At 39.9% G+C, this 27,360-nt stretch overlaps 1 protein-coding gene and 1 long non-coding RNA gene across 8 annotated transcripts; one reads left to right on the top strand and one right to left on the bottom strand.

Annotated features, from left to right (window-relative positions):
• Window positions 1–4,950: 4,950 nt before the first annotated feature.
• On the bottom strand, window positions 4,951–6,228 carry LOC128817219 (uncharacterized). The gene is made up of 2 exons (XR_008440133.1): window positions 6,139–6,228; window positions 4,951–5,491 (listed from the first exon to the last, which is right to left on the bottom strand). It is a non-coding gene; the product is annotated as an uncharacterized LOC128817219 (long non-coding RNA).
• Window positions 6,229–6,252: 24 nt separating this feature from the next.
• On the top strand, window positions 6,253–26,837 carry ADNP2 (ADNP homeobox 2). 7 transcript variants are annotated; one of them, XM_053995293.1, is made up of 7 exons: window positions 6,253–6,510; window positions 6,859–7,086; window positions 9,976–10,169; window positions 12,015–12,159; window positions 13,930–14,049; window positions 18,469–18,558; window positions 21,534–26,837. In XM_053995293.1, the coding sequence occupies exons 5-7, from the start codon at window positions 13,942–13,944 to the stop codon at window positions 24,492–24,494; spliced, it is 3,159 nt and encodes a 1,052-aa protein (XP_053851268.1). In that variant the 5' UTR covers window positions 6,253–6,510; window positions 6,859–7,086; window positions 9,976–10,169; window positions 12,015–12,159; window positions 13,930–13,941; the 3' UTR covers window positions 24,495–26,837. The 7 variants fall into 7 exon arrangements, with proteins under 7 accessions (XP_053851268.1, XP_053851032.1, XP_053851108.1 ...); XM_053995057.1 differs by having other exon boundaries at window positions 12,015–12,163; XM_053995133.1 differs by having other exon boundaries at window positions 9,976–10,243; window positions 12,015–12,163.
• Window positions 26,838–27,360: the final 523 nt, after the last annotated feature.

The following is a 27,360-nucleotide window of genomic DNA, read 5'->3' as shown; positions in this document are numbered from 1 at the left end:
TCAATTCCTTTTCCAACCCACATATTTTTAGCCAAAACCAGACACTGAGTCATCACCTTGCTGTCCTACCAGCTGACGTGTACCTCTCATACTCAATATAAACTTAATCTTCACAACATATAAGGTAAACCTTTCTGTCCACATTAGGAATATGTCAAGACAAGGCATCTGAAAGGCTGTAAAATGGAATAATCTCTTCAACATTTTAGATATTGTGACTTGGATTTACATGTCAGCTTTGGAAGAGGGAGAAGCTCCACAAGCATTTTTTTCACCTACCCAACTGAAGAATCTAATTTCCAAGAGCAAGTCTGCCAGTCATCAGTGGTGGGCACTGGCCAGGCTGTCTAGAGAGATTGCAATGACTTAACAGTAAGTGACCTTTATCTCTGGAGGTTTGGTTTGATTTGGTTTGGTTTGTTTTTTTCCCAGCAATATTTCAGTAAATGTCTGAATCCATACAAGGTGAGGGATTGTTCAGGGTGTTATACAGCTAAAGCATTCTAATTTTAAATGTAAATGCCTATTCTCTTATGCAATGGCCAAAGGATTTTCAACTCCAGATATATTCAAATGGGATTATTGTGTTTTTAAAAAGGAACTTAGAATTTTTTGAGAGTGACCATGAACAGCATATCTAATGAAAGTGTTAATTATTTTGGACATAAATCTGTTACCTTTCAAATGAATAGAAAAATTCCTTTATATGTGAATAGCACAAGTCAAACATTTAAATATTCACTTAATTATTTCAAGTATGTGTTCAGCATACTGGCTGAAAAAAAGAGGCTTTAATTTATTTCGAAGAACTCCAAAACCATTGCACAGGGACTGTCCAAAATCAGCCCTTCTCAGAATTAGCTGAAATACATTGATTTTACACCTGGCCAATAACAAGGCATGTTATTTGTTTGCTTAGATAATTAAAAAAAAGCCTCCACTTAATGTTAAATCTAGCAATGACAAGCCATTAATTATTCTTTTATAGGTTAATCTGCAGCTCTGTTAATCATCAGTTGTTTTATGTTTTATTTCATCTCCCATCAAATGGCCAGCACAGGAAGCTGAGCCAAGATGGGGTAATCAATGTTGCCTGTTCTTAAAGACTACAATCTGAATACTGTGGTAATGTGAATGAATACATACATGAGTTACATTTATTCTCGGAATTTGATAAACAGTATTTCTGAATAAAGAAAAATACTTGCTATGTAATATGTACATAATTCAGAAAGAAGCTATATGATCCTGGTTTATAGCTTTCTCAGAATGCTTGCCTGATGGGGAACATAAGGAAAAGGCTGAGTAAGTGAATAACAATCTGCATGTATAAGTACTTATTTATCACACAAATTACATGTGACATCTAGTACTATAGGAAAGTTATCTCCTGGTAAAATTTGAACAAGGAGAAAATAGAGGTGACAAAAATACAGCCTACTCTTTTGGTATCTTCTCTGGCTTGATAAAGTCCAAAACAATGGAGAAACACTGACGTTCTAGTGGATTTAATCATCCTTATTAGCCTTACTGTGTGAACCAAATGTGCACTCCTACAGTTAGTAATCTGACTTTGGTGTTGGTAGACATACACCTCTGTACTTCCAGAACAACCTAAGGAAAATTGGATTAACCTTGAATGGATGTTTAGCATTTAAAAGACAAAGATTGGCAACACCTAATATTTTGTTAAAACTATTTTTAAATTCCTCTTCTAAAAACAGAGAACATCTGAAAAGAAAATATCAGAATTGTATGTGCAAACTGTTGGCAAAAGCATTGTGATTCTTTTTTTCTAACATTTTCTTGTGAAACATTTTCTTGTGAAAATTATGAAAAGTAGACTGAATTGTATTTTCCAATGGAATTCTTACAGTAGAATATTTGCATCTACTAAGGAATAGATTGTCTGCATTGCTGTGCAGATGTTATATTTTTTTTGTAATTAGAGATATTTAATCTCTCTAGACATGCTCTTTTCAAATTTGGCTAAAATGCTTCAATGTAATTTAAACTGAAAATTTCCCAATGATATTTGAAATTCATAAATACTAAAAACTAATTTGAATAATTTTGAGTGTCAATTAATGTCAGAGATCCTAATTAGGGGATGGACTTGGACAGATTCTTCATTCTTTTCTAGTTATCTTTCCTTCTCAGCTTGTCTGAATAATTAGTTCCTTTCTACAACATAACCAGGATTTTTAAGATCTATTTTTCCTTTAGTCAAATAATCACATAGTTTAACAGTAATTTTAAGTCTATTTTTTTTCTAGGTAAAACCATCTTGATAAACATTGTTTTGTTTAGTAAAAAAAAGTGGTATTGCTTCAGCCAGAATCACAAGTATTCGAGATAATTTTTTCTCTGGGATTCTTTATATTTTTCTCCTATAATATGAACACAAATATTGAACTAATACAATTTATTGAGTATGGTTACTTTTCACATAACTTCTGCTTTCTTGGCATTGTTCTTTGTCTTTTCTTTGTGCTTTGCTTCTTGGATTCCTTTTCTTCTTCTAGAAGAGAAACTCCTCCTCTCATAATGAAAACTTGTTTGAAAAGCTATGACATTCAGTAAAAGTCTTTCTAGACTTCAGTGGAATTTGAGAAGGTCTCCTGCAGGGAGCAGAAGAGTGGGGTTGCAATGGTAGGCTTGGCACATGGTTCCTTTGGAAATTATTCCAAGGTCTTCTGTTTCTCCAGAATCATGACAACACTACAACAAGCAAGGAAACACCTTTTCCTGGCAAATTACATATACAGACTATGCAAAAAGAGACCTTGCAAATTCTGCTTGTTGGGAAGAAAGAGTGTAAAGTAATTACATTAATCCTTAAACATCTAGAATAACCCAATGAACATGTTCATTAGGCAGTGTTACAGATGATCACTGAGACCGGTATGTGCTGCAGCATCATCTTCAAAAACATTAATATAAGCTGATGCAGAAAATGTACTGGAGAGTTGAAGGGAAAAGATATTGCTGGAAATCCCTGTAAAAAGACAGAGCTCCCCTCTATCCTCTTGCACTTCCTCAAAAAAGACATCTGGGTCAGTACTGGTTTGGGATCTTACACCGGGACCTGGAAGGCAGCCATGGAAGGTAATTCTCCTGATTCTCCTATAGACTCTGAGCAGTCCCTTTTGCCAGCCCAGCTGTTGGCTGTACACCTGCAGGTGGGTGCTCTTTGCTGCTGCTGTTCTGCTTGGAGACAACTAATGGGAAGAGCTGAAACTGTGAATTATGTGCACAGGAAGGAAAGGAGAGGCCTAAGGCACTCACAAGTCACTGTGACCTGCCAAAGCACTCTCTTGTTGTTGTCACTTCCTCCAGACATGAACTGCCCAACAGTATAAGCAAAATATTACTTAATATGTTACTGTTAAATGCAACCTGTTAAGGTATCTAAACAAATATTAACTCTCATATGACAGCAAACTTACATTCACCAAATTTCTTGATGTTCTCTAGTTGGAGAAGTACTAATCTTCAAATACATTCCCAAAGAAAATGACTAAGCCATTGGATTTGATTGATCAAAGCTATTTTATCTAAGAAAACCTGATTTTTAAACTTTTTTACTCTTCTTCACATTGTGTGTTTATGACTTCTCTTCACTCTGCTGTCCCCAAGCCCACTTATTTTTATATTGTGAAATTGTTGTTGACTTGCAGGAAAAGTGAATACATACATTTCCCCTCCCTCTTAATCTGATCCATTTTTATTCTTCCAAATCCTCTTCTTCAATTGATTTTGCATGTGTCTGTCCTGCTTGGTTTGTTGGGGTTTCTTTGGGTTTTTTTGGGGTTTTTTTTTTGGTTTTTTTTGTTTTTTTTTTTTTGTTTGTCTGTTTGGGTTTTTGTTGTTGTTGTTGTTGTTGTTGTGTTTTTTTTTTTTTTTTTTTTTTTTTTTTTTTTTTTTTTTTTTTTTTTTTTTTTTATGAGGGAAGGAATTTGAAGCCTGGTCACAAGTTTCACTTTGGAAAGTCTTAGGCATGTGCTGGTGGCTGATGAACCTACTGCCAATGTCCGCAGTTTAATGCCAGTCCAGCAATGTGAAAATATCACCTCCCTTCCCAAGTGAATGAATGCCATGATTTAAACATGATCCAGTTTTGCTGAGCACACTGTAGGATTTTGGCAGCTGGCGATAAACAGGTAACAGATTTACAACTAAAGTTATTATGTGGGTACATTTAATTTGCCCCCTTTATAAAGTAGCTCCCTTTTTTACCACCTGATAGAAAACACTTTGGTTGATCTCAAAAGTCATCTGGACATGATCCTGGGCAAGTGTCTCCAGGTGGCTTGGGAATGTGGGGTTGGACCAGACAGCCTCATGAGGTCATTTTCTACCTCAACCATCCTGGGGTCTGTGAAAATGAGGACATATCCCACAGTTTGGCTGGAATGTTCAGCCATGAAAGACCCTTTCACAAATGTTTTTTCTTAACCTTTTGCTTAATCTCTTTAACACATCCACTGTTTAAAACACTTTGGAATTACTGGGTCTGTAGCAATGGAAGTCTAATGTGGGAGCTATTGGGCCTCTCCATACTGACAGAGCCATGTTCAATTATTTTATTTTATGAATTATTAGACAGAAGTTAATACCTTTATTTTAAATGCTACATTTAAACTAAGTGGGACATATCCCTCCTTGCACTGTGTAGTAACAATTTTTTATATTGTGGTCCTATATCTACTATGGATAATTTATCTTTCATGGATGGCTGTCCATTTTTTTGTAAATGCATTTACCTACAACCTTACTGTGTATACACTGAAAGTGCTGAGAGTACATAGCTAAGGAACTTGCTAACAGAAAAAAAAAAAAAAGAACTAATTGCATTTCAATGTACTCATTGGACTGTTGACTGCAAAAGTAAATAACTTTTGTGGCCACTGCTGCAAAAATTAAAAAAAGAAGACTTTTCTGCGAAAGTGAATGTTTGATTTGTATTACTTTTTGAAAAGATGCCAGTCAGTTTGCTACTGTGGCTTTCAGAGGCGTTGAGTGTGCTGGCCAACACATTGACCTGTGTGTGAGTTGTGTGTAGACCAACAGTGAAATTGTATGACTGCCCAGGCTCATGGCAATATCCCCCTTGGCTTCCATGGGTGTGTCTCACTCACATGGTGAATACTTAGGGAATCTCTAGTTGAAGTCAATTGTGAAACCTTTGGGAATGGCTGGAGCAAAGCCAGGTCACTCTTGAGGGGAAGACTGAGAGCTGTGCCAGGAAGATGGTAGGGATGCAGGGAGAAGGTCCTGATGTGCCAAGGATGGGATCTAGCATGGTCGTATAGGGTCTCTTGCCATGACTGGCCTCCTGCCGGCTCTGGTGGCAGGGCCACACCAGGGGTCTTGGTGGTGGAGAGCCACCCATCCTGCTGCTGTGGCTGCTTGTCTTGGTCCTTGTGGTACAGCTGTTGCCTGCCCGCACAGGGGATTGTCTCTGTATCTTGTGTCCATCAGAAACCATCTGCCATCATGGGAAGAGCAAGAAGAACTGTGTTAGCAGACAGACATGGAGACGTTTGGTAGAGAGAGCTTGCAGCGAGGTGTCTTCCATCACACCTCAGAGCCTTCTAGCACCATGAGTGTGGCAGTGCCATGCTCCCAGATGGCGTCACCAGAGGGGCTGTGTGCCCAGGCCCTACCCTGTGTCCCTGCCAGCCCAGGTCCAGGTGTCAAGTCCCGGCCCAGCCCTGCCATGGTGCCGAGGTGTGTGAGCCCTGCCCCCAGGAGCGCGGCCAATGGGGAGCCTTCCTGCCAGGCCTCGCCTTGCCCCAGTGGCCAGCAGGGTGGGCGGAACCTCCAGAATGTAGCAGATGCAAATGAGGCTCCACCCATCACCCCATGCGGCCCAGTGCTGGGTGGTCACGTGGCAGCCTCGCGTGATGGGCATGGTGTCATCAGGCTCCTCCCCAGGGTGACATCACAGCTCTCGCGAGAGCGCTCAGTACTGCCCCTTAGAGGTGTGAAGGGGCGCAGGTGAGCTCCAGGCTGGGCCCCGCCCCCACCTGAGGTCCCGCCTCTAGCCCCGCCCATGCCATCCGGGGAGCCAATGGGAGCACTGGTAGAGTCTCCCCCCATTGGCTGGCCGTCTGCCATACAAATGAGCCTCACGTCACTTCCTCTGCCAGATCGAGCGCCATTTTCTCTTTCTGGTGGTTGATGCGGCGCGGGCGGCGCGCGGGCGGCGGGCACTGAGAGAGGCGGGCGCGGGGCGAGCCGTGCGCGGAGCCCCGGCCATGCCGCCGCCCCCTCGGGGAGCGCACTGAGCGCGGCCGCGGCGCCGGGCCGGGAGGCGGGGCCGCGGGAGCGGCGGCACCGGGCAGCGCCGGCGGCAGTGCCGTGGGCAGAGCCAGAGCCGTGACCGGCTGGTGGCGGTGGTGCGGGACCGCGGCGGGCGGCGGCGGCGGCCGCTGGAGGAGGAGCGGGAGCAGGAGCCAGGAGGAGGAGCAGCAGCGGCGGGGGCTCCCCCTGCAGCCCGGCCGGGTACGTGGGGCGGGGCGGGGCGAAGGGCGGCGAACGTCCCGGTGTATGCGCGATTTCGGCTCGGCGGGCGCTGCGAACTCAGAGTGGCTTCCCCGGGCGGGGAGGGACGGGACGGGTCCGGCGTGGCCCCATCGGACGAGGCGCTTTACGCGGGAATGCTTCCCCGCTGCCTCGTCGCCGCTGCGGGCTGTGAGCAGCTCGTTATTATTGCGCGTCTTGCTTGTTGGCTGTTTAATTCCAGGTTGCACTTCATCGATGGAGTGTCTAAGGAGCCAGCTTAATAGCTTGCTTTGAAGTCTAGATAAATTATTTTAATCACTTTTAATAAATTGTTTTGTTTTGAAACAGTTTGACAAACTGTAGCAGGGACAGGAGTGACGCACGTACAGAACCAGCACTTCGTCACCGGTTAATGGAACCAGTTAATGGGACGCAAAATTGCGTTGAATATTCTTGTGGTGCCTCAGCAATGCATACGTTTAGAAAAGAAGTTTATGAATAATGTAAACAAACACATGCCGCACAATGCAAGCCGTGAAAACCATTTGAATGCACTTGTTTGGTGGTCAAGAGCAGGTAATGGGAAGTTACAGTTTTCCTGGTTTGTAAATGGAATAAAAGACACGTGTGTAACTCCTCCTGCAGTGGTTGAGTCCTGTACTGTCAAAGTTATGAACAACTCACTTTCAGCAGATAAAGTTTTGACGTGTTAATTATTGGGAAGGAATTAGTTGTTGTCCTTAACAGTTACCTGTCAACCAGAAATCTGTGTTTGTTAAAAACACTTTTAAAGAGCTATAATTAAATACTTAAAAAGACTTCTGGGATATTGAATCTGTATTCTAGAAATCCTCGTGCTTCTTTAAAAAAAAAATTCTCTTTAATTTTGATCAAAAAAAAAAGGAAGCACAATATTTAGAGGAACTAGGTAAGAAATAAATAATATGATAAGCTGTAATAAGACCTGTTATAAGGTATAGTGTATATGATAAGCTGTAATAATTTCTGTGGTTTGTTTCATGGAAGTTTTGTGAAAAACAACATCCCCCGCAAATTACAGCAAATCTTTAGAAACAAGGAAGAGCACACACACTTTTGTTGCACCTTATGTTTTTCTATTGGGAATTCCTGGCCTTGGGCTAAGTCTTACTGAGTGCTGGTGGAGCTGGTTTGTGTTTGAATGCTTTAGTCCTCCTTCTGAAACCTGTTGCGTAGCCCTGGGGCGGGGGTTGTCAGTTCTGTCCTCTTTCTGACCTGTTAAGATTTTGGATTGTCTATACTGTGGGCTGTTGTGTGCATTTGTAAAGTGCAGAGTCTTTGGGTCACACCAAGCTGACGAGTGCAGCACAAATGCAGTGGTACTTCCTCCTGGAATAGCTGCACTCAGGATGTGACTCTTCTGAACACATACGCATGGGGCTGACAAATCCTGCAGGATTTGAGTGTGCTCCATGCAGATGCTTACATCACCTAGGATGAGCTTGGGTCCTGCTGGGTTCAGGTTCTTGCCAATACCGAGAAGGGACTCTCAAGGGAGTCAAAGTATTGTGTTAGTGCTTTAGGAAGGCTCCATGAGTTTAAATGGTAGTGTCCCTTCATGGTAGTGTCCCTTAGCCTCTTCTCACCAGTCTTGGATAGCAGGGACTTGGTTGTGTGTTAATGAACCATCACAATACCACAGTAGCTGAAGTTAGTGATCTAAATTTGCTTTGATATGTTAGGTAAGATGCAGGTTGTTGTGCTGCATCTCAAGCAATACCATCACATATCTTACTGGTCTTCATTGTGTGTTAGCAGCTGTTGAATGATGGTCATCTTGGTGTTGGGCAAGATGACCTTTTTAACAGATATGTGATTTATAGCCATGAAATAAACAGAATTATTGTGACTCTAAGAGATCTATGATTTGAAGTGCCCAGAAGTTTCTGATATAGCTAGACAAAGAAGAGTTAAATTTTTTTTTCTTACTTGACATTTCTATTAAGTTGCCCTTGGATAGAAATTTGAATATAAGAAGATAAAGAGAAACTGCTTTGTTGACCAGAACTGCTCTTTGTAAGTTTTTTTAGAATATATTTTAAATTACAGCAGATTAAACAATGAACAAGAATAGCATCCATTCTAATCAATCGACTTTTTCTTTAGGAAGCTTTCTTCCCTCTCCCTCCATAGGTTGGATAAGCTTTGATGGTGCTGACATACTTGTAAATTCGGTTAGGAATCTTTCAGAAGGCAGAGATAAGAGTCCAGGAAATGGAACTGACCGTGCAATGTGTGGTTGAGCAGATACCCAGATGTGATTTCTTAAAGGACATGTAAGCTTATCAGAAACAGAACAAAATTGATGAGGGTAAAATTTGGCATGGCTGAGCCAAACTTTCATTCTTCTAGGCAGTTTCTTAGTGCGCCTGTCCTCCTAGCTGCTCTCTGCCATCCAGTGTTCTTGTTCCTTGGATTCTTGAAAATAGATCACATGCTTTCATTCCACTTCCAGGAATGAAGCAGTTTTATTTGTTTTCTGAACTAATACTGAATTGTCAACTTCCGATGAGTTTACTATAATGAAAATAATTTGTGGGGACCCTGGGAGGCATTCCCTGGGTTGGGGAGACACAAGAGGCTTCCCTCGGGGGCTGTTGGGACCTCCATTGGCTCCTTCCCCTGTTACTATGTCCCTCAGCCACTCCCTCCCTATTCCCCTATCGGCCATCATCTTTGTACTGTCCGAGAGCACAGTTCAGCCCCTACCTCGGGGGACAGGGAGAAACCAGGTTTCCCCTAATGAGTGTGCCTTGGACCCTGAACATCTCACTGCGAGGCTGAATAAAACATCTGTGGATACCATGCAAAGGCCCTTTTTGCTTCCTTACCCTGGACTTTATTAGCAATATTCTGGCCGCAACACGTAATTTTTTATTGGTGCTTGTCAGTTCTGACAACTGCTGAAATACAAGTTGGTAAACAAGCCTTCCAAAATACTCCAACCCAAATGTTCCAAACCCATACATTTTTATAAAGGTCCTATAAAAGGTACAAACCTTTTAAAAAGACCAAAGCCTTTATAAAATTATTTTTCAGTTACTATATAAAAGTTAAAAAAATTTAAAAATTATTCAGTTTCCAAGGCAGATGAAAGGACAAAGTTCCATAAATCTTTCATAATTTTCCTGCTCAAAGCAGTTATTTTGAGCAATGGGCAAGTGAAGGCCAAACACTTAAGGAACACATCTGGAGATTTGCTTCTGTAGAGATTATCTGGTGTCTAAAATACATTATGGCTATTTTCTCTGTGGATCTTCTAACATTCCTCTTTTCCTGAAAACTCTAGAAATGCCTCATTATCTAGTTGACTGGATTTTGCTGTAAGTATCTACATGCCCATTGAAGGCACATATGTGCATCTTCCTTTTGCCAGCTCCATACCAACTCCATTTTCATTTGCTTGCAAATACCTATTTCCTGTAGGAACACAAACAAGAGTGGTGCCGATTTCATGTAAGGAATAAAGCTCTCAATGTGACCACAGTCTGTCACTGGAGGAAGTTGTTCAGCGAGGTCGCCAAACCTGACTGGCCAAAGCAGAGTGCCCTGACTGCAATTAATGGTTGAGCCTGCTTACAGGAAGCTGGACTGGGTGTCCTCTTGAGGTTCCTTCCAAGGTGAATGAGAATGGTTCTAAGAAGTAGAATGAATAGAAACTTGGCATTTTGTGATGACTTCTCACTTTGAAGAGGTGCAGTGTTAGTGTTTTTCCTTTCTTTTTTTGTAATGCAGAGAAATGACAGTAAAAGGTAGTTAATTTGAAAACTGGTGTCTTTAACTACCAAGATACTGTGCAGACTGTTACCTTGTCTTTTAGACTAGTCTTAAAATACTGCAGTAGTGCTGGAAGGGAATTGCATTTGTGATCTTTGAAAAGTCAAATGTAGTTTGTTGAGTGTAACAATCTGTGATAACAAATGTAGAAATGAAACGAACCTGTAGTGTTGAATAAAGCTCCACTGTGTATATTATTATGGAGATGTTATCTGAACAAGCAACAAATGCAGGAATAGCTTGATGGCTAAAATGCCTGACAAGAGTTGGATGGCATTCTTAGAACTGAATGTGAGACATCAGCTGCTAAAATTATTCTTCTGTTTTGCTAAAAAGTTGCCTTGGTTCTGTTTATGAAGTGGCACTAGTCTGAAAACTCTGGGTTATCAGGTTTTTGGAAACAACAATTAAAAGCAGTGAAGAATAAATTTTTGTCTTTTAGACAGGCAGCACATTAAAATTATCAAGACTCTTGGTAACCACTGTTGAGTTTAACTGTAGTCCTTTCGTGTTGAATTTGCTGATTAAGAATGGAATGTGGAACAGTTTGTTGTGTATTGTTCCATGCAACAAATGCATGGAACCAAAGTGCAAACTAAAGCTTGAGGAATGTCCAAAATATAAGGAAAATAAATTATTAGTATGAAGATGTGGATAATGAACTGCATAATAATCAAGGAATTAAACTGAGGATTTGAGGGAATAAATTTAGAAGGTTGATATTTTGTGACCTTTATGGTGGGGCAGTGCTGGTCTAATGGATAGAGAGACTCAGAGTAGATTTAGGTTGGATTTTAGGAAGAACTGTGAGGGTGGTGAGGCACTGGCAGAGGTTTTCCAGAGCAGCTGTGGATGCCCCATCCCTGTAAATGTTCAAGGCCAGGTTGGATGGGACTTTGAGCAACCTGGTCTAGTGGGAGGTGTCCCTGCCCATGGAAGTAAGTCTGGAATTAGATGATCTTTAAGATCCATTCTAACCCATACTGTTCTGTGATTCTGGTGCGAGATCCTTTAAGATCCTTACTCCCAAGAAGGTTGTTTAAATACCTACTGAATAATATTGCATGTGATTGCACACGGTGGCCTTTGGATTGAAGACCAGCTGTTTGAAAACTGGAAAATAATTTATATTCAAGTTTTTTCTGTTATGGTGGAGGTTTTGGTGTGTTTTTCTTTCACCTGGATTAATAATTTAAGGATAATTAATAATTTTATTTCATTTTTTTCTTCTGCATTAATAATTTCAGAATGATCACTGGTTAAGAGAACTGTTGAGGTACATGGATGTCACATACTATGCCCCTATAGATTGTTTCTTATTTGTGAGCTAGACATGCCTCAAAAAATGCCTGCTTCACCTTCTTTAGTAGCATTAGTGTATGAGTTGGAGGACTGGGATGGGGAAACTGTTTCCAGTGGAGCCTAATGTATTGAACCATATTTCCTTCTGGCTGATCACCACTGGGCATGGTGGTGTCCAGTCAGCTCTGTTGTTACCCGCACTGGACCTGTGGGGTTGATGTGCATAACCTGCTGTCATAGAGGGACTGATCTTAAAGCTTTAACTAGGGACTCTGCAAATTCCTGGTGGACTTCACTTTAAAAAGAGTATTTTATGTCAAATATTTGCTCATTGCATTTTGAGAGAACGGCAGACCAATTACTCTGATTTATTCCATTCTGTATAGGTTCCTTTTCTACACCTACCCTGATGGTATCAGAATGTCTTCTGGACTTCTTGGTGATAAAAAACATTAGAAAACAAGACTAGCGTCTGTCAAATGGGGTTCCCTCTCCCTACCTTTCCTTTCAAGGGAGAAGAAGCAAAGAATAGTATGTGAGTTGTTTGAATTTTAATCATAAACCCATCAATTGTATGTTTTGTACATATATTAAGGTTTGGGGTGATTACATACAGAATAGAACATTTTTTACATGGTTTGTGAGTGTTGGGGATTTTTTTTTTTAGGCTTAGCTTGTACCTGGTGTCTTATGTGCAAGGGGATTTTGCAACTATTTACATGAAAGTCTTATCATTCAAAGTAGAGCTTTCATGTTGGCAGAGAGCTTGTTTTTTTTTTGGTAAAGTACAGATTTTCTAGACATTTGAGACTGTGTGTGCTAAAGTACTGTTTGGAGATTTCCTCTATTTTGATTTTTTTTTTTCCTTTTTCCTGTTCAAGTGTGTCCTGGATGGATGAATTGTTTAGCAGTAAGGACTAAGATGTTGTAAATGTTCCTGGATCCTCTGTCAGCTATTTAAGCATCAAATACTGCAGAAGCTTCCAGTGACCTTTTTCAGTGCAGGCTTAGAGTTAGGTTTTGCATTCTGTGTCCATTGTAGTTTCTTAAAGCTCAGTCTAAATTGCATCTTGCTGTAATCTAGGAAGGAGTTGACAAAGAGCTTTTTTTACTTCTAAAGCTCAGCCTATGGAGATACCTTAAAAGTTTACAAAAGTAAAAGCTTCTGCAGGAAATCTAGATTTTACTAGCAATCATATTTTAAGCACCTACATGCTTGACAGCAAACAAAATTATCAAAGAGACTTCCCATCTTGATGCTAGCATTTAAGGTGAAAGGTGTGGAATTTCTCCTTCTTAAATGATATTATAGTAATTTTCTGAATAGAACTTAATAAAACTCTGGTGTTCGTGTTCTTTTACAAAACCCCTACAAAGCCAATGTTCCTGCCATGTAGATACAAGGAGATCTGAAAGAAATACTTGGAATTTTCTGTAGATAGAAGAAATATAAGGAATTTCCCCCCACCCCATATTAGATTCTGTTTCCTGTAAAATCAGTCAAGTGTTCTACTTGGGAAATGCTAATGAGCCCACTTTGGCTTAAGGATTTTGGGTTTCCATATTTAAGAAATGGCATCCTGGCCCATATCAGCAAGAGTGTGTCCAGCAGGACTGGGACAGTGATTGACCCTGTACTCAGCACAGTGAGGCCTTATCTCAAGTGCTGTGTCCAGTTTTGTGCCGTCAGGAAAGACATTGAGGAGCTGGAGTGAGTTCAGAGAAGGGCAGTGAAGCTGCGGAAGGGTCTGGAGCACAAGTCCAATGAGGAGTGGCTGAGGCAGCTGGGGGTGTTTAGTTGGGAGAAAAGGAGGCTCAAGGGGAGACCTTACCACTCTCTACAGCTGCCTGAAAGGAGGGTGCAGCCAGGTTGGGGTTGGTCTCTTCCCCCAAATAACAAGTGACAGGAAAAGAGCAAGTTGTATCAGGAAAGGTTTAAATTGGATATTAGGAGAAACTTCTTCTGAAAAAGGGTTGCCAAGCACTAGTATGGGCTGGCAAGGGAAGTAGTTCAGTCCCCATTCCTGGAGGTATTTAGAAGACACATAGGTGTAGTGATGAGAGGCATGGATAATGATTGTGGTGGGTTAATGTGTGAACTCAATGATATTAGAGGTCTTTTCTAACCTAAATATTTCTATTCTATGACTTTTCAGATTTTAGTTCTTATTTTAACACACTTAAATGCAAGTGCCTGTGTTCAAGTATTTAGTCCCTTTTTTCATTCTCTTTTATTTTTCCTCTTTTTTTATTTTCTTTTTTTCTTTATTTTTTGGTTGCTGTGGTTTTTTTTTTTCCCAGGAAAAGTGCAAAATGTTTCAAATGCCTGTTCAAAACCTTGATAATGTAAGGAAGGCTCGAAAAAAGGTGAAGGACATTCTTGTGGATCTTGGGCTTGACAGCTGCAGGGAATTGTTGAAGGTAAAGTATTTGAAAGAATGTAAACCAATCTGAAATGTAAAATCCTGAAAAATACATGTCATAGATGGTGCCACATATTCTGTTAGTAATGTTTCAACAAAAAGAAACAGTACAGCTTTAGGAAAAAATACCACAGACTAATGAATTGTTATTTGTGTGCTATGCCAAAACTTCTTTCAATTCTTTGAAGATCTCAAGCAGATGAGGAAGAATCTCCTCAAAGACATCCCATCACATATCAAGGGCAAGCTTCTGAAGGGACATACAAATCATCTGCGTTTCTGAAAATGGATAAGCCTTTAAACTTTGTGTCTGGTGAAAAATACCAAAATGATCTTACAGAGTTGTAGTTTGGTTCTGTATCTTAAAAAGTGTATGCAGGTGTACTGGGGTGATTAAGATAAACCTTGTACCAGTGTTGCCACTTTGAGAAGAGAATTTTGTGCATCAGTCAGGAAGAATGCACACCATCAGATTGGCAAACCTAATACCAGAAGAGGTGCAAACACAGCAATGTAAGTCCATTTCTTAACAATAGTGTATTTCAGTGAGCTGGTGCACAGGCTTTTTTAGCTGTTGAGTACATTTCATGCCTTCGCGTTGACAAGAGGTTCATTGCTTCTGTATGGCAGTCCTAAAGTAGGTTTAACACTCCATAAGGGTGCTGTTGTGTCTTTTGTGGTGGTTTCTTTCTGAAATTCTGTTAGTAATTGGAAAAAAATGTTCAAGACTACATGCATAACTGATTTTGGAACATTCTTTATTATTGCGTTTGAACAGTTTTTTATATATCTAAATGTTCTAACAGCTCAAGGAAAATCATAATGTCTACTAATACCCATTTACTTGCTGTTTTTATTTTGTTAATATTCTATAATCACAGTTCTAACTCAGAAGCTGTCTTGACCATTGGAAGCAGGAGTGTTTTAATGGTGACAGGTTTTTACTATGAAATTGCTTGTGGTCTCTTTGATTGTTGCATGGACTTCAATAGTAAATAAGTAAAAAGTTGTTTTGTATTTGATTGGGTTTTTGGGGGTATGTATAATGTATGTTTAGTTGGTTTTGCTTCATTTTTAAGTGAAAAATGGTGGTGGGAAACCCAGCAAACATTTCCATTGTAGAAAAACCTCTATGAGATTTGTGCCAAAAAAATACCATATTAGGTTTTTTTTGCAAATAATTCTCCCTCAACAAAGTTCATAACTTCAGTTTGTTTTTTCCAGGTAATCTGGGGCTGGGTTTGGTACAACTTTAGCAGTAGGAAGAATGGTTTCTATAGCTTGATTTGTACTTGGTTCATATGATGATGGTATTGCTTTTTGGTAGCAGGGGATATGTGATGTTTTAATAAAACTTGGAATCATAGAAGGGCCTGGGTTTGAAAGCACCTTGAAAACCATCTAGTGAGAAGTACCTAAAGTTTGTTTTCTCAAATATTTAGATTGATTTCTGGACTCTTTATGAAGGGGCTGGACAATGTAAGAAATTGATTGAAATATGATATGCTACAAACATGACCTGAATCTGGTCTTTCACTGTTGTAATAAGGCACGATAATGGACAATAGTTGGTGAGGAAGATGAAGGGATAGAATGTATGACTAGTACGTCTCTGTAGCTTAGAGACCAAAAGGATTAGTTTTTAGGCTAATTGATCTCTTCTAGGAACAAAACATGAGCATTTTGTCTGGAGTTATAGTTTGATTCTCCAAGTAGTGTGTTTAAGTACACTGTAAGGTCAGACGTTTTCCTTTAATACACTGTTCCAGCTTCTCTAACATACTGTGGTCTTTAGGGCTGTGAAGGTGATCAGAGGGCTGGAGCACTTCTGCTCTGAAGCTGAAGACATGCTGAGAGAGCTGGGGTTTTCAGCCTGGACAAGAGAAGGCTTTTGGGAGACTTCCTTGCAGCCCTGCAATACCTGAAGGGAGCTCATAAAAAGGAGGGAGAGGGACTTTTTGTACAGACAGATAGGGACAGGGCAAGGGGCAGCAATGTTTTAAGCTGAAAGAGCATAGGTTTAGATTAGATGTTAGGAAGAAATTCTTTATTCAGAGGGTGCTGAAGCACTGGTACAGTTGCCCAGAGGAGCTGTGGATGCCCCATCCCTGACAGTGTTTAAGGCCAGGTTGGATGTGGACCTGGGCAGCCTGGTTTAGTGATTGACATCCCTGCCCATGATGGGGGGGCTGGAACTAAATGGTCTGTAGGGTCCTTTCCAACCCAAACCATTCCATGATTCTGTCCTATGATTCTGTGTCTTCATATAAACTCCTACCTTTTTACCTTTTTGTTAAGGAAAACAGTGGTAGTTTTAATACAGAGGGGAGAACAGTTCTTAGTTTAAAGATGTTTTTCTCTTCAACTTAAAAATACCTATTATGCATCAGGATTAGGCAGGCTTCTCAGAGGGCTTTGTTCCTTTCTTGTTACTTTTCCCTTCTGTTTTCATCCCCTCCTGGAAGTGAGAAATTGTGGAAAGGGCATAACTAATTAATGGGTCTTTGTTTAAAGCAAGTGTTCACAGCAGCCATTTGCACTGGTGAAGAATTGTATTGATAAGAATGGCTATTCCTCTGTAGGAAATAGCTATTTTAGCAAAATTATCTAGTCATATTTCATGTGTTTGGCTTGTGGGAATTTGGTGTTTTATTGTAGGAGCCCATCACTCAAACCAAAACCAGAACATGTTTCAGATAAGTCGTAAACTTTAAGAAAACTTTTTTTAACAGTGTGTAATTCACTCCAGCGTATTCAGCTGAAAAAGTTTTAGTGAATCTTAAGTGGCTCTATTTTCTCTATCAAAAATAGTTCACTAAAGTTCTGAAATTTCTCTTGTTGCATGCAAGAGTTCTTTCTAAGGTTCCTGGGGTTTGTTTTGTGGTTTGTATTGTTTTTGTTTCTTAGGTTGGTTTTTCTGTGGGGTTTTTTTATTGTTGTCTTTTTTGGCTGTTTTTTTTTTTTCTTTTTTTTTTTTTTGGTTGCTTGGTTGAAGGGCAAATACATGACTCATTCAGTGTCTAGGGTTGATTAGATTCCAGGGGATTTGTTTATTGTTGCCCTGAGCTTTTCTGGTTTCTCTTTGAGTGTAATTTACAGTTGAAAAGGTAGACAGCATATTACAAACACAGTTGCTATGTTTTTCTAAATTCTTGAATAATGAGGTTAAAATCAAATTATCACTGGCATGATGTTCTGGCTTATTGTAATCTGCTGAACATGTAGGAATGCTCATATTTGCAGGGTGCAAATGGACAAGAGCCTAGTACAGACAGAGCCTGCGTTAAGTAGAATTCTGTATTTTTTTGATTGTTGAAGCTTTGTTGCTCCTTGTTGCTGACTATGTTCTGTATTGCTGCTAAATTATTAGGTTTATGAATTCCACTCCTTTTGTAAGGTCATCTGATCTTAAATGTTATTTGTTACCTGCTTCTGCTGTTGCTGGTGTTTGGTGAAGAGATGGAAATCATGCTTTCTCTAAGTATCTGCAGAGTTTTGAGTGAAGAAAGATTTGTGAAAAGGAAGAATGTGAGGGGAGAAGAGATGCAAGTTTTCTATGGATAAAGCCTGGATTTGTAGCCTGTGTTCCATCCAAGGCATTCTGGGTGTGCTGTTGAATCTAGTTTAGGGTCTTCAGAAATGCTTAGTAAGTTGGAATCTAGCTTGGGTTTTTTGGGGATTTCTTCTTGGTTTTTTTTTTTTCTTCACATTAAGTTTGTATTTAAATATATGTGGGTCTCAGAAATCTAGAGATGAACTTAGTATTTTTAAGATAGTAGCTGGCTTTGGCTTGAGGGATGTGAACTGCTCTGATGGGATTAATTAAAAGAAGGCTGTAAGGACAGTTGCTTTCCCTGACACGGTTGTTGTAGACATAGTAATATTTTCCTTTTGCAGCTTCAGGAAAAGCATCTCTTGGAAATCAGCTTCTGTGAATGTCTTTTGTTTTTCCAAGTTAGAAGTATAACAATGTTATGCAGATTTAATACTAAAACCTGTTGCAAAGTAAACCGTAGTGGTAAGTTAATAAAGGAATGAAGTAAGCAATGAAATATTACCAATGAAGGAGGAGGAAGGTATAGGGGAAAAATACTTTGAGTGTTCACTGTGAACTTGGCTGGAAGCAGTGGAATTCAAGTGTAAGTATTTTCACTCCCAATATTATTTTCAGTAACTTAAGAAATGTTCAGAATTCCTACTGTATTACCAGGCAGTCACATGAACAAATATTTGAGGTAAAATAAATCAAAGCTGATCAAAGAAGTAATTTATTTGGAGATTAGAGACTTCCAAGTCATCCTCTATTTGTGTGTGTTTCTCTTTTTTATTTTTCCTTATTTCCTATTGAGAATTTCTTTATATTCAGAACAGACTGCAAATTCCTCATTTTCATTTCATGTTTTTATTTTACTTTTAGAATCTTAAAAGTTTTGATGCAGGTGAAAACTACTTTTGTAACACTTCATGGAGTGATGTCTCTCCTTGGGAGCCTGTGGGCAAAAGGAAGGTATGTATGTTTGTGACACAAATTCTGGATAAACGTGTTGTGTGGAGTTGCTGAATTTGACAATTTTCAGAAATTGTAATGCAGCTTTTTTATGGAAAAAAATAGCTTTAATATTTGTTTTCTAAGTGCTATTAGTCAGGGAATAATCTTATATTTCCTCTTTGTTTTTCCCTGTAATGCAGGTGGTTATGAAGACTTCAGTTACTATTTTCAGTCTTTAAAGATACAACCCTGAACATCAGTGTTTAAGATGTCACAACAATATTCTGCCTTTTTAGCCTAACCTAATATGTAGTCCTAGCATGGTCTTCTGTACAACATGACTCCTGTTTCATTGGAAGAGTGAAAGTGTGATTGCATAGATGCAGGTGGATTAAGATGAAATTATTATTAGTGGCTTGGTATAGGGTGGCAGTGGAAAACTCTTTCCAGTTAGATTTGTGTACGTGAAACAGATTTTAGTTCTATATATCTAGATTCCACAAGAAAGGCGGGGTTGAGATGAACAATTCTATAATTTTATATAGTAACAACTTTCTAAGATGCTGTGTATAGAGCAGTGGAGTATGTCCAGAAAAAAATGTAGACTAGTCAATCAATCTTGCTGAAGAGTCTTAGGGCCCCTCATGGCCTTCTTAAGGAAGACCTGTCGATGAAATTCAATGTGGAATTGATAACACCTTGCTGTGGAACAGATTGTGTTCCAAACTGTGTCTTTTGTATACTAATGTTGTTCTTATCCTTTTTCTTTAAACCATTTTGGTTTATTAATGTATATCATTCACATATCATGCTGCCTAGATTTGGGAGAAAATAAGCTGGTCCTTCAGAGTGTTCTATTCCAAAGTTGTTGCCGTAAGGGGAAAATAGTTTCCTCCTGTAAACTCAGTAGGCTGGAGAAGTTGTCTATGTAAGTGAAGCTGGTGGTTTCCACTGTTTGTACTGTTTTTAGGGAGACATTAACAGTTCTGGCAGAACTTTGTTTTTTGGAGGATGTCTTGTCTTTCTGCATGATTCTAGGTTGTGGGGAATGTGAGACTACACAACAGACAGTTGTATATTACTATGTTCTTAGGTAGGTTCTTTAAAGGAGGGCTAATTGAGTTTACCTCAATGTCTCTAATAAGCCTTCTTTTGGATTCCTTTATACAGTTGAAGGTTGTGTTGGTCATTCTCCAAGAGGCTTTGCTTTTCCTAAGTGGCTTGTAATTCTTACTTCATCAAAGTTTCTATAAAACTGGCATGCCATTGGTAGGTTGTGGTGAACCTGAAAAAGCAGATGAGTGAACAGAAAAAGCAGATGAGTATGGAAGGAGAACGTGCTGGCAGAATGGTTTTTAAAGGGTTTGTGTGGAAGAGCTCTGTTTCATACAGAGAATATCAAAGCAGCATACTTCCACCTGCTTCTGTTCAGCTGAAAGAGAATTGTTTGGAATTTTTCCTTTGTCATTTTACTCCTTCAGAAGTAGTGAGGCATATTTTCTAGTAATGTTATGTGTGCTTCATTCGTTCATTAGTGTAAGTGGCCTTTCTCTAGGTGGGATACTTCAAGATTGATGCATCTGCAAATTTGCTTTGTTGCTGTTTACTAGCAGCTAAGATTAGACACCTAAAGAGTATAACTAGAAGATAATTCAGTGATAGCTTAGCAATGTGCTTCTTCAGCAGCCTTAGCCAGCTAGTGGCATTGTCTGACCCAGTCTTTTGAATTGGGAGCTCAGATTTTGGTTATCATCAGGAGACTCCTAGTACTGCTAGGAGATGGCTGGCTGTTGTCTGTAAATGGCTGACTGTAAAACCTGCATGGTTATATAACATGGAAAAAAAACCCCAAACCTGCACGTGTTGTGTTGCTGTTCTTCATGGTGTGTCAGTGAGATGTATGTGGGTGATCCAACTGGGCTGGATGCTGTAGGGCATAACAGCTTGTTCCCTTTGGGCTCCGTTTCAGGAGGGCAGAAATCAGTGAGGTGAAAAACATGTCTGAAGGAACAGATTCCACTAGATTTTTGAGTGTACAGATTTGTCACATGGATGTTGCTGTGACTGATTCTGTAGTTTTTGCAAGGAGCCAGGATTAACTTCCTAGGAAGTTTATCAGAAGAAATGGTTGATGGGGATACCAGTTTTTCAGAAAGAACAAATGATGTTCATATGGATATTAAAGCAGTGCTGTCACATGACATAAAACTGAGGGAGCAAATCTCTGCTTAGTGCAAGATAGATGTGTTCTTAAGCAGTTAAAATACTTTTCTGAGAGGAATGTGTATGCTCTGTACTGAGCATTTTTGAGGAAATTTTTTTGAGGAAAAATACTGGGATGCCCAGTATGTGTGAGTTGAAATAAATTGTATATATGAGTTAATACATCATTGCTTTATTATAAAGGGGGTTTTACTACTTTCTATTATTATTTTAGCTCCAAAAGAATGTTCTTAAAAAAATCATTGTTTATGGCTTTCTTAGGAAGGTCTGGAGAGTTTTCAGTGAAGAATAGGTTGTTGAAATACAGAAAAAAAATCCTTGCCTATTCTGTTTTTTGTCTTTTTGTCCAGTAGATAGGAGCTGGCCGTGAAATAAACAAAGCTTTAAAAGTGTCATATTAAAAGGGCTGCTATTCCTGATTCCTAAAGCTTAACTTCTATATACAGTGGGGATACAAATTCTTCCCGTCTTGTTCTGTGATTCCTGTATTTAAAAACAGACAAGCTTCAGAATTGCTTCTTGTGAACTAGGGTAGAAGTAAACTCATTTAAGGCTTCTTAGTAAATTATTATGAAACAAAATAGGCACAAATGTTTCTCCCCTTAATTATCTAATCTTTGAATCTGCTTTTCAAAACCAGAAGAAACTGAGAAGATACATGCTCTACATCCAGTGAAGGCATTTTTGACAGGTGATAGTGCCGATTTAAACATATACCAGTGGCATAGGAACTGACAGTTTCTAAGTGGATGTTTTTCTTTTGTTTGCAGAGATACAGAACAAAGCCATACTGCTGTGGCTTATGCAAGTTCTCATCCAAATTGCTTACTTCTTTCAAGAATCACTTGCATCGTTACCATGAGGATGAAGTGGACCAAGAGATGGTGGTTTCTTGCCCAAAATGTGCATTTTCTTCTCGTCCCAAAGTAGTGGGAGAACACATCTGGATGTTTCATTCGTTTAATAAACAAATACAGAACTATACAGTCAGCATTTTGGATGGCATGAAACAATTTAGGAGTGACATCATAAACTTCACGTGTCTAAAATGTCAATTCACAGACACCTTGTATTACAATATGAAGAAACACGTGCTGATGAACCATTTTGAAAACTTGCTAAGTGCGTATTTCGGCGAGAAATGTGATGAAAGTACGCTGAATTCAGTTGAGTTCTACTGTAAAAAATGTAATGCTCCTGCAAACAGCCCAGATTCTTTAATGTACCATGTCTTGACAGCTGAAACACACAGAGACCTGGAGAACAAACTTCGATCTCTGATTTCAGAACGTATTAAGAAACCTGGACTTGTGAAACAAATGCATATTGCTCCAAAGCCTGTCCCAGGTGTAGCAGCAGCCGCCCCATCTGCAGGGCCTGTTGTTGTCCCAGCAGGTTCTGTGACAGCTCCAGCTTGCATCCATGTTGCATTTCCACAGAATAATCAAAACCAGAGCATGATGCATACACAAGCAGTTCAGAACACAGTTGGGCCAGTGACTGTCCCAAGTGCCTCTGGCAGCTTCCCAAAAACCACCTCTGCTCCTGCTGCTACATCCTCACAGGTCGCTCTTGTGCCCGGCAATCCTCCTGTGGCTCAGAATAACCTTAGTATTCAGCCGTCACCTTCACAGGCTGTCTTTGTTTCTCATGGGCTCCGTCTTAATCATTCTGTTGGGACCATAAATAGAGCCGTGGCCTCTGCAGTTCTTCCTCTTAATCAGCCCGTCAGGCCTGGGCTCTTCCCTGTTAATCAAACCTTTGGGACTATAAACAGTCTGGTTCCAGCTGGACCGCTCCCTACTACTCAACCTGTTGGCCCCATGAGTCAACCAGGAGTCCTCCCTGTGAATCAGTCAGTTGCTCCAGGAATTCTGTCTGTCAGCCAGTCACTTGGGAACATGAACAGACCCATTGATCCCAGGGTTCTTCCAGTGACGCAGACAGTTGGGTCGGGTCTTCTCCAGCTTAACCAGCCTCTTGCTCCTGGAGTGGTTCCTGTCAGACAGCCTGTTGGACCTGGGTTCCTTCAGCTTAATCAACCTGTTGCCCCAGCAGTTATCCCAGTTAATCAACCAGTTCAACCTCCGGTTTCTCAAAGCACAGCTTTTTTGACTGCGGGCTCTCTACTGAGGCAGTTGATTCCCACTGGCAAGCAGGTTAATGGGATACCTACTTTCACGCTGGCCCCCGTCTCTGTTACTTTGCCTGTTTCTGCCGGTGGTGGAGTAGCAACTGTGACACCTCCACAGGTGCCCATTCAGCTCATGCAGACGGCATCAGTGGCTCAGCTGTCCCGGACCCCAGCCAATGCTCCCTCTCCTCCTGTGGTTCTGACCTCTGACAATGTATCCTTGCAGGCCTCCCCACCTGCTCCTGAAACAAGCCAGGCTGTCAGACAGGCCAAGCAGTGGAAGACCTGCCCTATTTGTAATGAGCTTTTCCCCTCAAATGTCTACGAGGTGCACATGGAGGTGGCCCACAAACCACTTGAAGTAAAAATAGAAACCCCAGAACCTCACAAACTTGCAGCTTGTGCATCCTTTCTGAGGATGACAGAAAAGGCGATCCGGTGTTATGCTTGTAAATGTTTTCTCTGTGAGGAAGAGCTCATGAAGCATATCTTCATGCATGGCTTATCTTGCTTGTTTTGCACAGGTACTTTCTATGACTTAAAAAGCCTTGTGGAGCACAACAGAACTGCACACAGTGGGAGAAAGGAGTTGCATGCAAGTTACAGCAACAGGGGAATTCAGCTAGGTAACGATGCTCAGGGTGGCCTTGTGTTCCCACACTTTGATTTCAACACAGTGCTACCAGATGAAGACATGGGCGAAAGAGAAGTACATTTGGCAGTGCTTGTTGGAATATATTCAACAGTTCTTGTCCCTGTTTACATCAAAGTGAAACCTCAGACAGCACAAGTGAACCGGAGATGCACTAGAAAAATGTTCACCTGTCCCTTTTGCTTAGGTACGTTTGCTGGTAGAGAAACCTATGAAAAGCATTTGAAAGAGAGGCATCATATAATGCCGACTGTGCATACAATTTTAAAGTCTCCTGCTTTCAAGTGCATCCACTGTTGTGGTGTGTACACTGGAAATATGACTCTGACAGCTATTGCTGTACATTTGCTCCGTTGTAGAAGTGCTCCCAAAGACACCAACTCGAACCTGAAGATGCAGCTTGAGCGCACTGAGAGAAAAGAGCTGCTGTTTGTGAATGGTGAGAAGCATCTTTCTGTGTTACTGAAAAGAAAGCAATCAGATTCCTGCTTTGTTGCAGAAGACCAAAGGAATAAGGAACAGCAGCCTTTGAGCTTAAGTAATGGCATAGCTCTGTCTGCAGAGAATGAAATTAATTCAGGGGTAGTGCCTTTTAAACGACAAAAGATTAGGACTGAGATGAGGAAGCTTCCTTCTAGTGAGGATCTTCGCTTTCTAGCAGTAGATCCTAATCAGTATGATCACAATTCATATGAGGCACAGAAACAGTTTTTGTCAGACTACTTTCACAAGAGGCCATATCCTTCTAAAAAAGAGGTGGAATTACTTTCCTTGCTGCTATATGTGTGGAAAATTGATGTTGCATCATTCTTTGGAAAAATGAGGAATACATGCTTAAAGGCAATAAAACATCACAAACCATCTGTGCTGATGGGTTTCAGTATGTCTGAATTAAAAAACATTAAGCACAGTTTGAATTTAAAAGATGGACCATTGGATATGTAACCCAGCTTTTTATAACAGCTAAAAGCAATCCATAATTGCATACTTAAAATTTAGTAGTTTATTATATTGTTTATTTTAACTTGCAGACTGGCCTGTTGAAGGGTGCAGTAATACAAAAAGTATCTGTGACTGTTATTGTGAAAGCCACACGTAGTTGTGTATTTTAAAAGTTAAAACCTTCAGACTTAAACATCTGGAATTTGTTTTAGCTTTTTACCTTCCCTGGGGGTAGTGTTGTGGGGGTTTTTTGGTTGATTTGTTTTTTTCTGTTTGTATTTGGTTTTTTGTTTGTTATTTGTTTTGCTTTGTGGTTTTTGTTTTTTGTTGTGTTTTGTTCCACTTCCATTTATTTTTCTTCCCCTCCAGGCTACTATTACATTTTTTATACTACCGTGTAAAACCCTCCTACTTGTTAAAACCAAATTTTATTTTATTTTATTTTTCTGCAGTGTCATCTTTTCTAAGTAACAAAATGTGTAGTGTAGGTTAAAATAACAAGGTAAACTATGTGAAAAAGATGAAATTGATTATTTATATTTTTAAGTCCTGATATTTTTTACTTGTTTCTGGTTTATCTACTGAAGAAGTGATTGCGACCATTACATCCATTGCCCCTTCAAATTCCCATGGAACTGGTAGCTGTGAAATACATGACATTGTGGTTTTTTCCTTGGTCACAATACCTGTGCCAGTTAAGTCTGGTGATCTGTGGTTCCTGCTGAGTATTAACATGAGGGGCTTTTGGGTGCCCATTGAAGTGTTACAGTGAACTGACTTGAAATGGTTGTGTTATCTGTTAAATAGATCTTGCTAACCAGAAGTTTTTTATCCTTTTCATATGGTGTTGAAGCCTGGTTGTTTACCTGTTGTTCAAAGCAGCATTTATTTTATTTTCTTTTTCAAAAAACAAAGCTGCTTTGGAGAGTGTCACATTGCTTTGATACATGGAGTATATGACCTCTGTGCATGTCACTTATGTGTAGAAGCCCTATCCAAATATCACCCAAATTTGGTGAAAAATCTCACATTTTAAATTGCTGTTTTATGGGGTTATAACTGAGCAGCGCCTACTCCCCAGCAAATTATATCCCTGGCTTGAAGTCCCTTGGGTCAGAAGTGGTACAAACTGAACCTGGATTAATTGGTAGCATCAAGACTTTAAACTATTGAGTACTCGAGCTCATGATATTCATGTTGTGATGGATTCTTGTTGGCCTGTAGAGAGCATCGCACCCAAACAGGCTTACCTTCAGTATGGACTAACATCTCTGTTGCAGAATACAGAAGAGCTGTTGGGAAGTTTCACTTGAGTTGAAGCACAAACATCAAGGCCTTGTGTGTGTCCTTTCTGGATATGCTTGTTTTCATCTGGCTTGTCAAAGAGTGCATCCAATACCAACAGCCAGTTGCATAATAAATAACTTGTAAGATGCATTGGTTTTATTTCCTCCTCTTCATCCCACTCTCCCCACCCTCCTTTCTAAGAAGAAAAAAAATGAAGTTCACTCGTGCCAGTGTTAGAAAGAAAGGGTGATATGCCCAAGCTTATTTTTATTTTTTAAGGTAGTAAGTAGTCTTTTGACCTGTGCCATAGGCACTTTTTAAAGCAGATACAGAATGTTTTATTGCTGTTTCTGAAAGGGCGTGACATTTTTAGCAGAATTTGGTGACTTCCTGCCTGAGGCTTTATAAGCTGTTTGGAGTTATATTTTGGGTAAAATCTTCATATTTTCATATTTATTGCTTCAAAGAGTTTTAATGTGTATGTAACATACGGTTACTTAGAGAGAACCTGCTATTTGGAAAAACCTAGTAATTTAATAGCAGTGTTAAACAAATATAAACAATATTTCTAGGATCAGTTGCATGCCCCACCCCAAAAAGTGATTAAGAAACTGTGTTCTTAGAGCCTCATAATAGCTCATTAAAAATTAAAAAATAAAATACATTTGGCCATAGCACACTGTTCATGAAACCTGTTCAGAGGGATGTGGGTGAGGAAGAAGTCCTGAAATATAGGCACTTATTCTTGCTCTTACAGCCTCTGCCCTGTGAGCCCTGTCATCTTTGGAGCAGTTCTGCTGGTTCTGATGAGACCCCAGGATGGGGGTTTGGCAGTGTGCATCTGGGGCAGGCTTGCCATGAATGGGGAAAGATTATAGAGTGAGCAATGTGGCTGTGGAGAGCTGGGAAGTAATTTCATGGTTCATCCATGCTTGGGGCACCAAGGGAATAATCCAGTCTTACCAGAGTTTTCCTACATAGTGTCCAGTGTTGATATTAAACACTTAATTTATTGGATTTTGATTTTACAATTCCAAATAAACCATATTTTTAACTTTCTCTTAGGTGTGTGTGCAAATGATTGCCTATCCATCCTCTTCCGTCTTTTAATACATTCACAGAACTTTATATGAACTTTTTTTGGTGCAAAATGGCTGTTGAAAGAGACAAGAGGAAAGTAAGATGTAGAACTTGGATCTAGATGCCTCAGGTAGATCTTAGTGCATTATAGTAATTATGTATTATCTCAAATACTCATGGCTGCATTTTTTCCCAGACACTGATATTCGTAAATCTTGGTACTAATTTGCTGTCACTAACTGCTTGTGCTCTTGTTAAGTAGGTACTGTAGAAATAAAAACCAGATGAATTTTGAAATGTGAAAGTGGTGATTGAGAACACAGTATGGTTGTGATTTTCAGGAAAACTAAGGAGCTTGAAAACAGCCAAGTTAAAAATCAGTGACTTTAACTAAATCAGCCTTTTTGCTGTGGGCTTCTCACAGGTGAAATCATTCAGATAGAAAGTCAGGAAACACACTGCTGCCCCTGCCTTAGGCTCCACATGGGCAATGTGGAATTGC

Source organism: Vidua macroura, chromosome 1, assembly GCF_024509145.1.
Source record: "Vidua macroura isolate BioBank_ID:100142 chromosome 1, ASM2450914v1, whole genome shotgun sequence".
Classification (NCBI taxonomy): Eukaryota; Metazoa; Chordata; class Aves; order Passeriformes; family Viduidae; genus Vidua; species Vidua macroura.
Note: the sequence above shows the minus strand (reverse complement) of the source record. Positions and strands in the feature narration are given on the sequence as shown.

What these genes read in the sequence shown, in the direction of transcription:
- ADNP2 (XM_053994974.1), top strand. Translation starts at nt 7,060, where the DNA reads ATGCACTTGTTTGGTGGTCAAGAGCAG. An exon ending in TGTTTGGTGGTCAAGAGCAG is followed by an intron (nt 7,087 to 13,929) that starts GTAATGGGAAGT and finishes TTTTTTTCCCAG; the next exon opens with GAAAAGTGCAAAATGTTTCA. An exon ending in AGCCTGTGGGCAAAAGGAAG is followed by an intron (nt 18,559 to 21,533) that starts GTATGTATGTTT and finishes TTTTGTTTGCAG; the next exon opens with AGATACAGAACAAAGCCATA.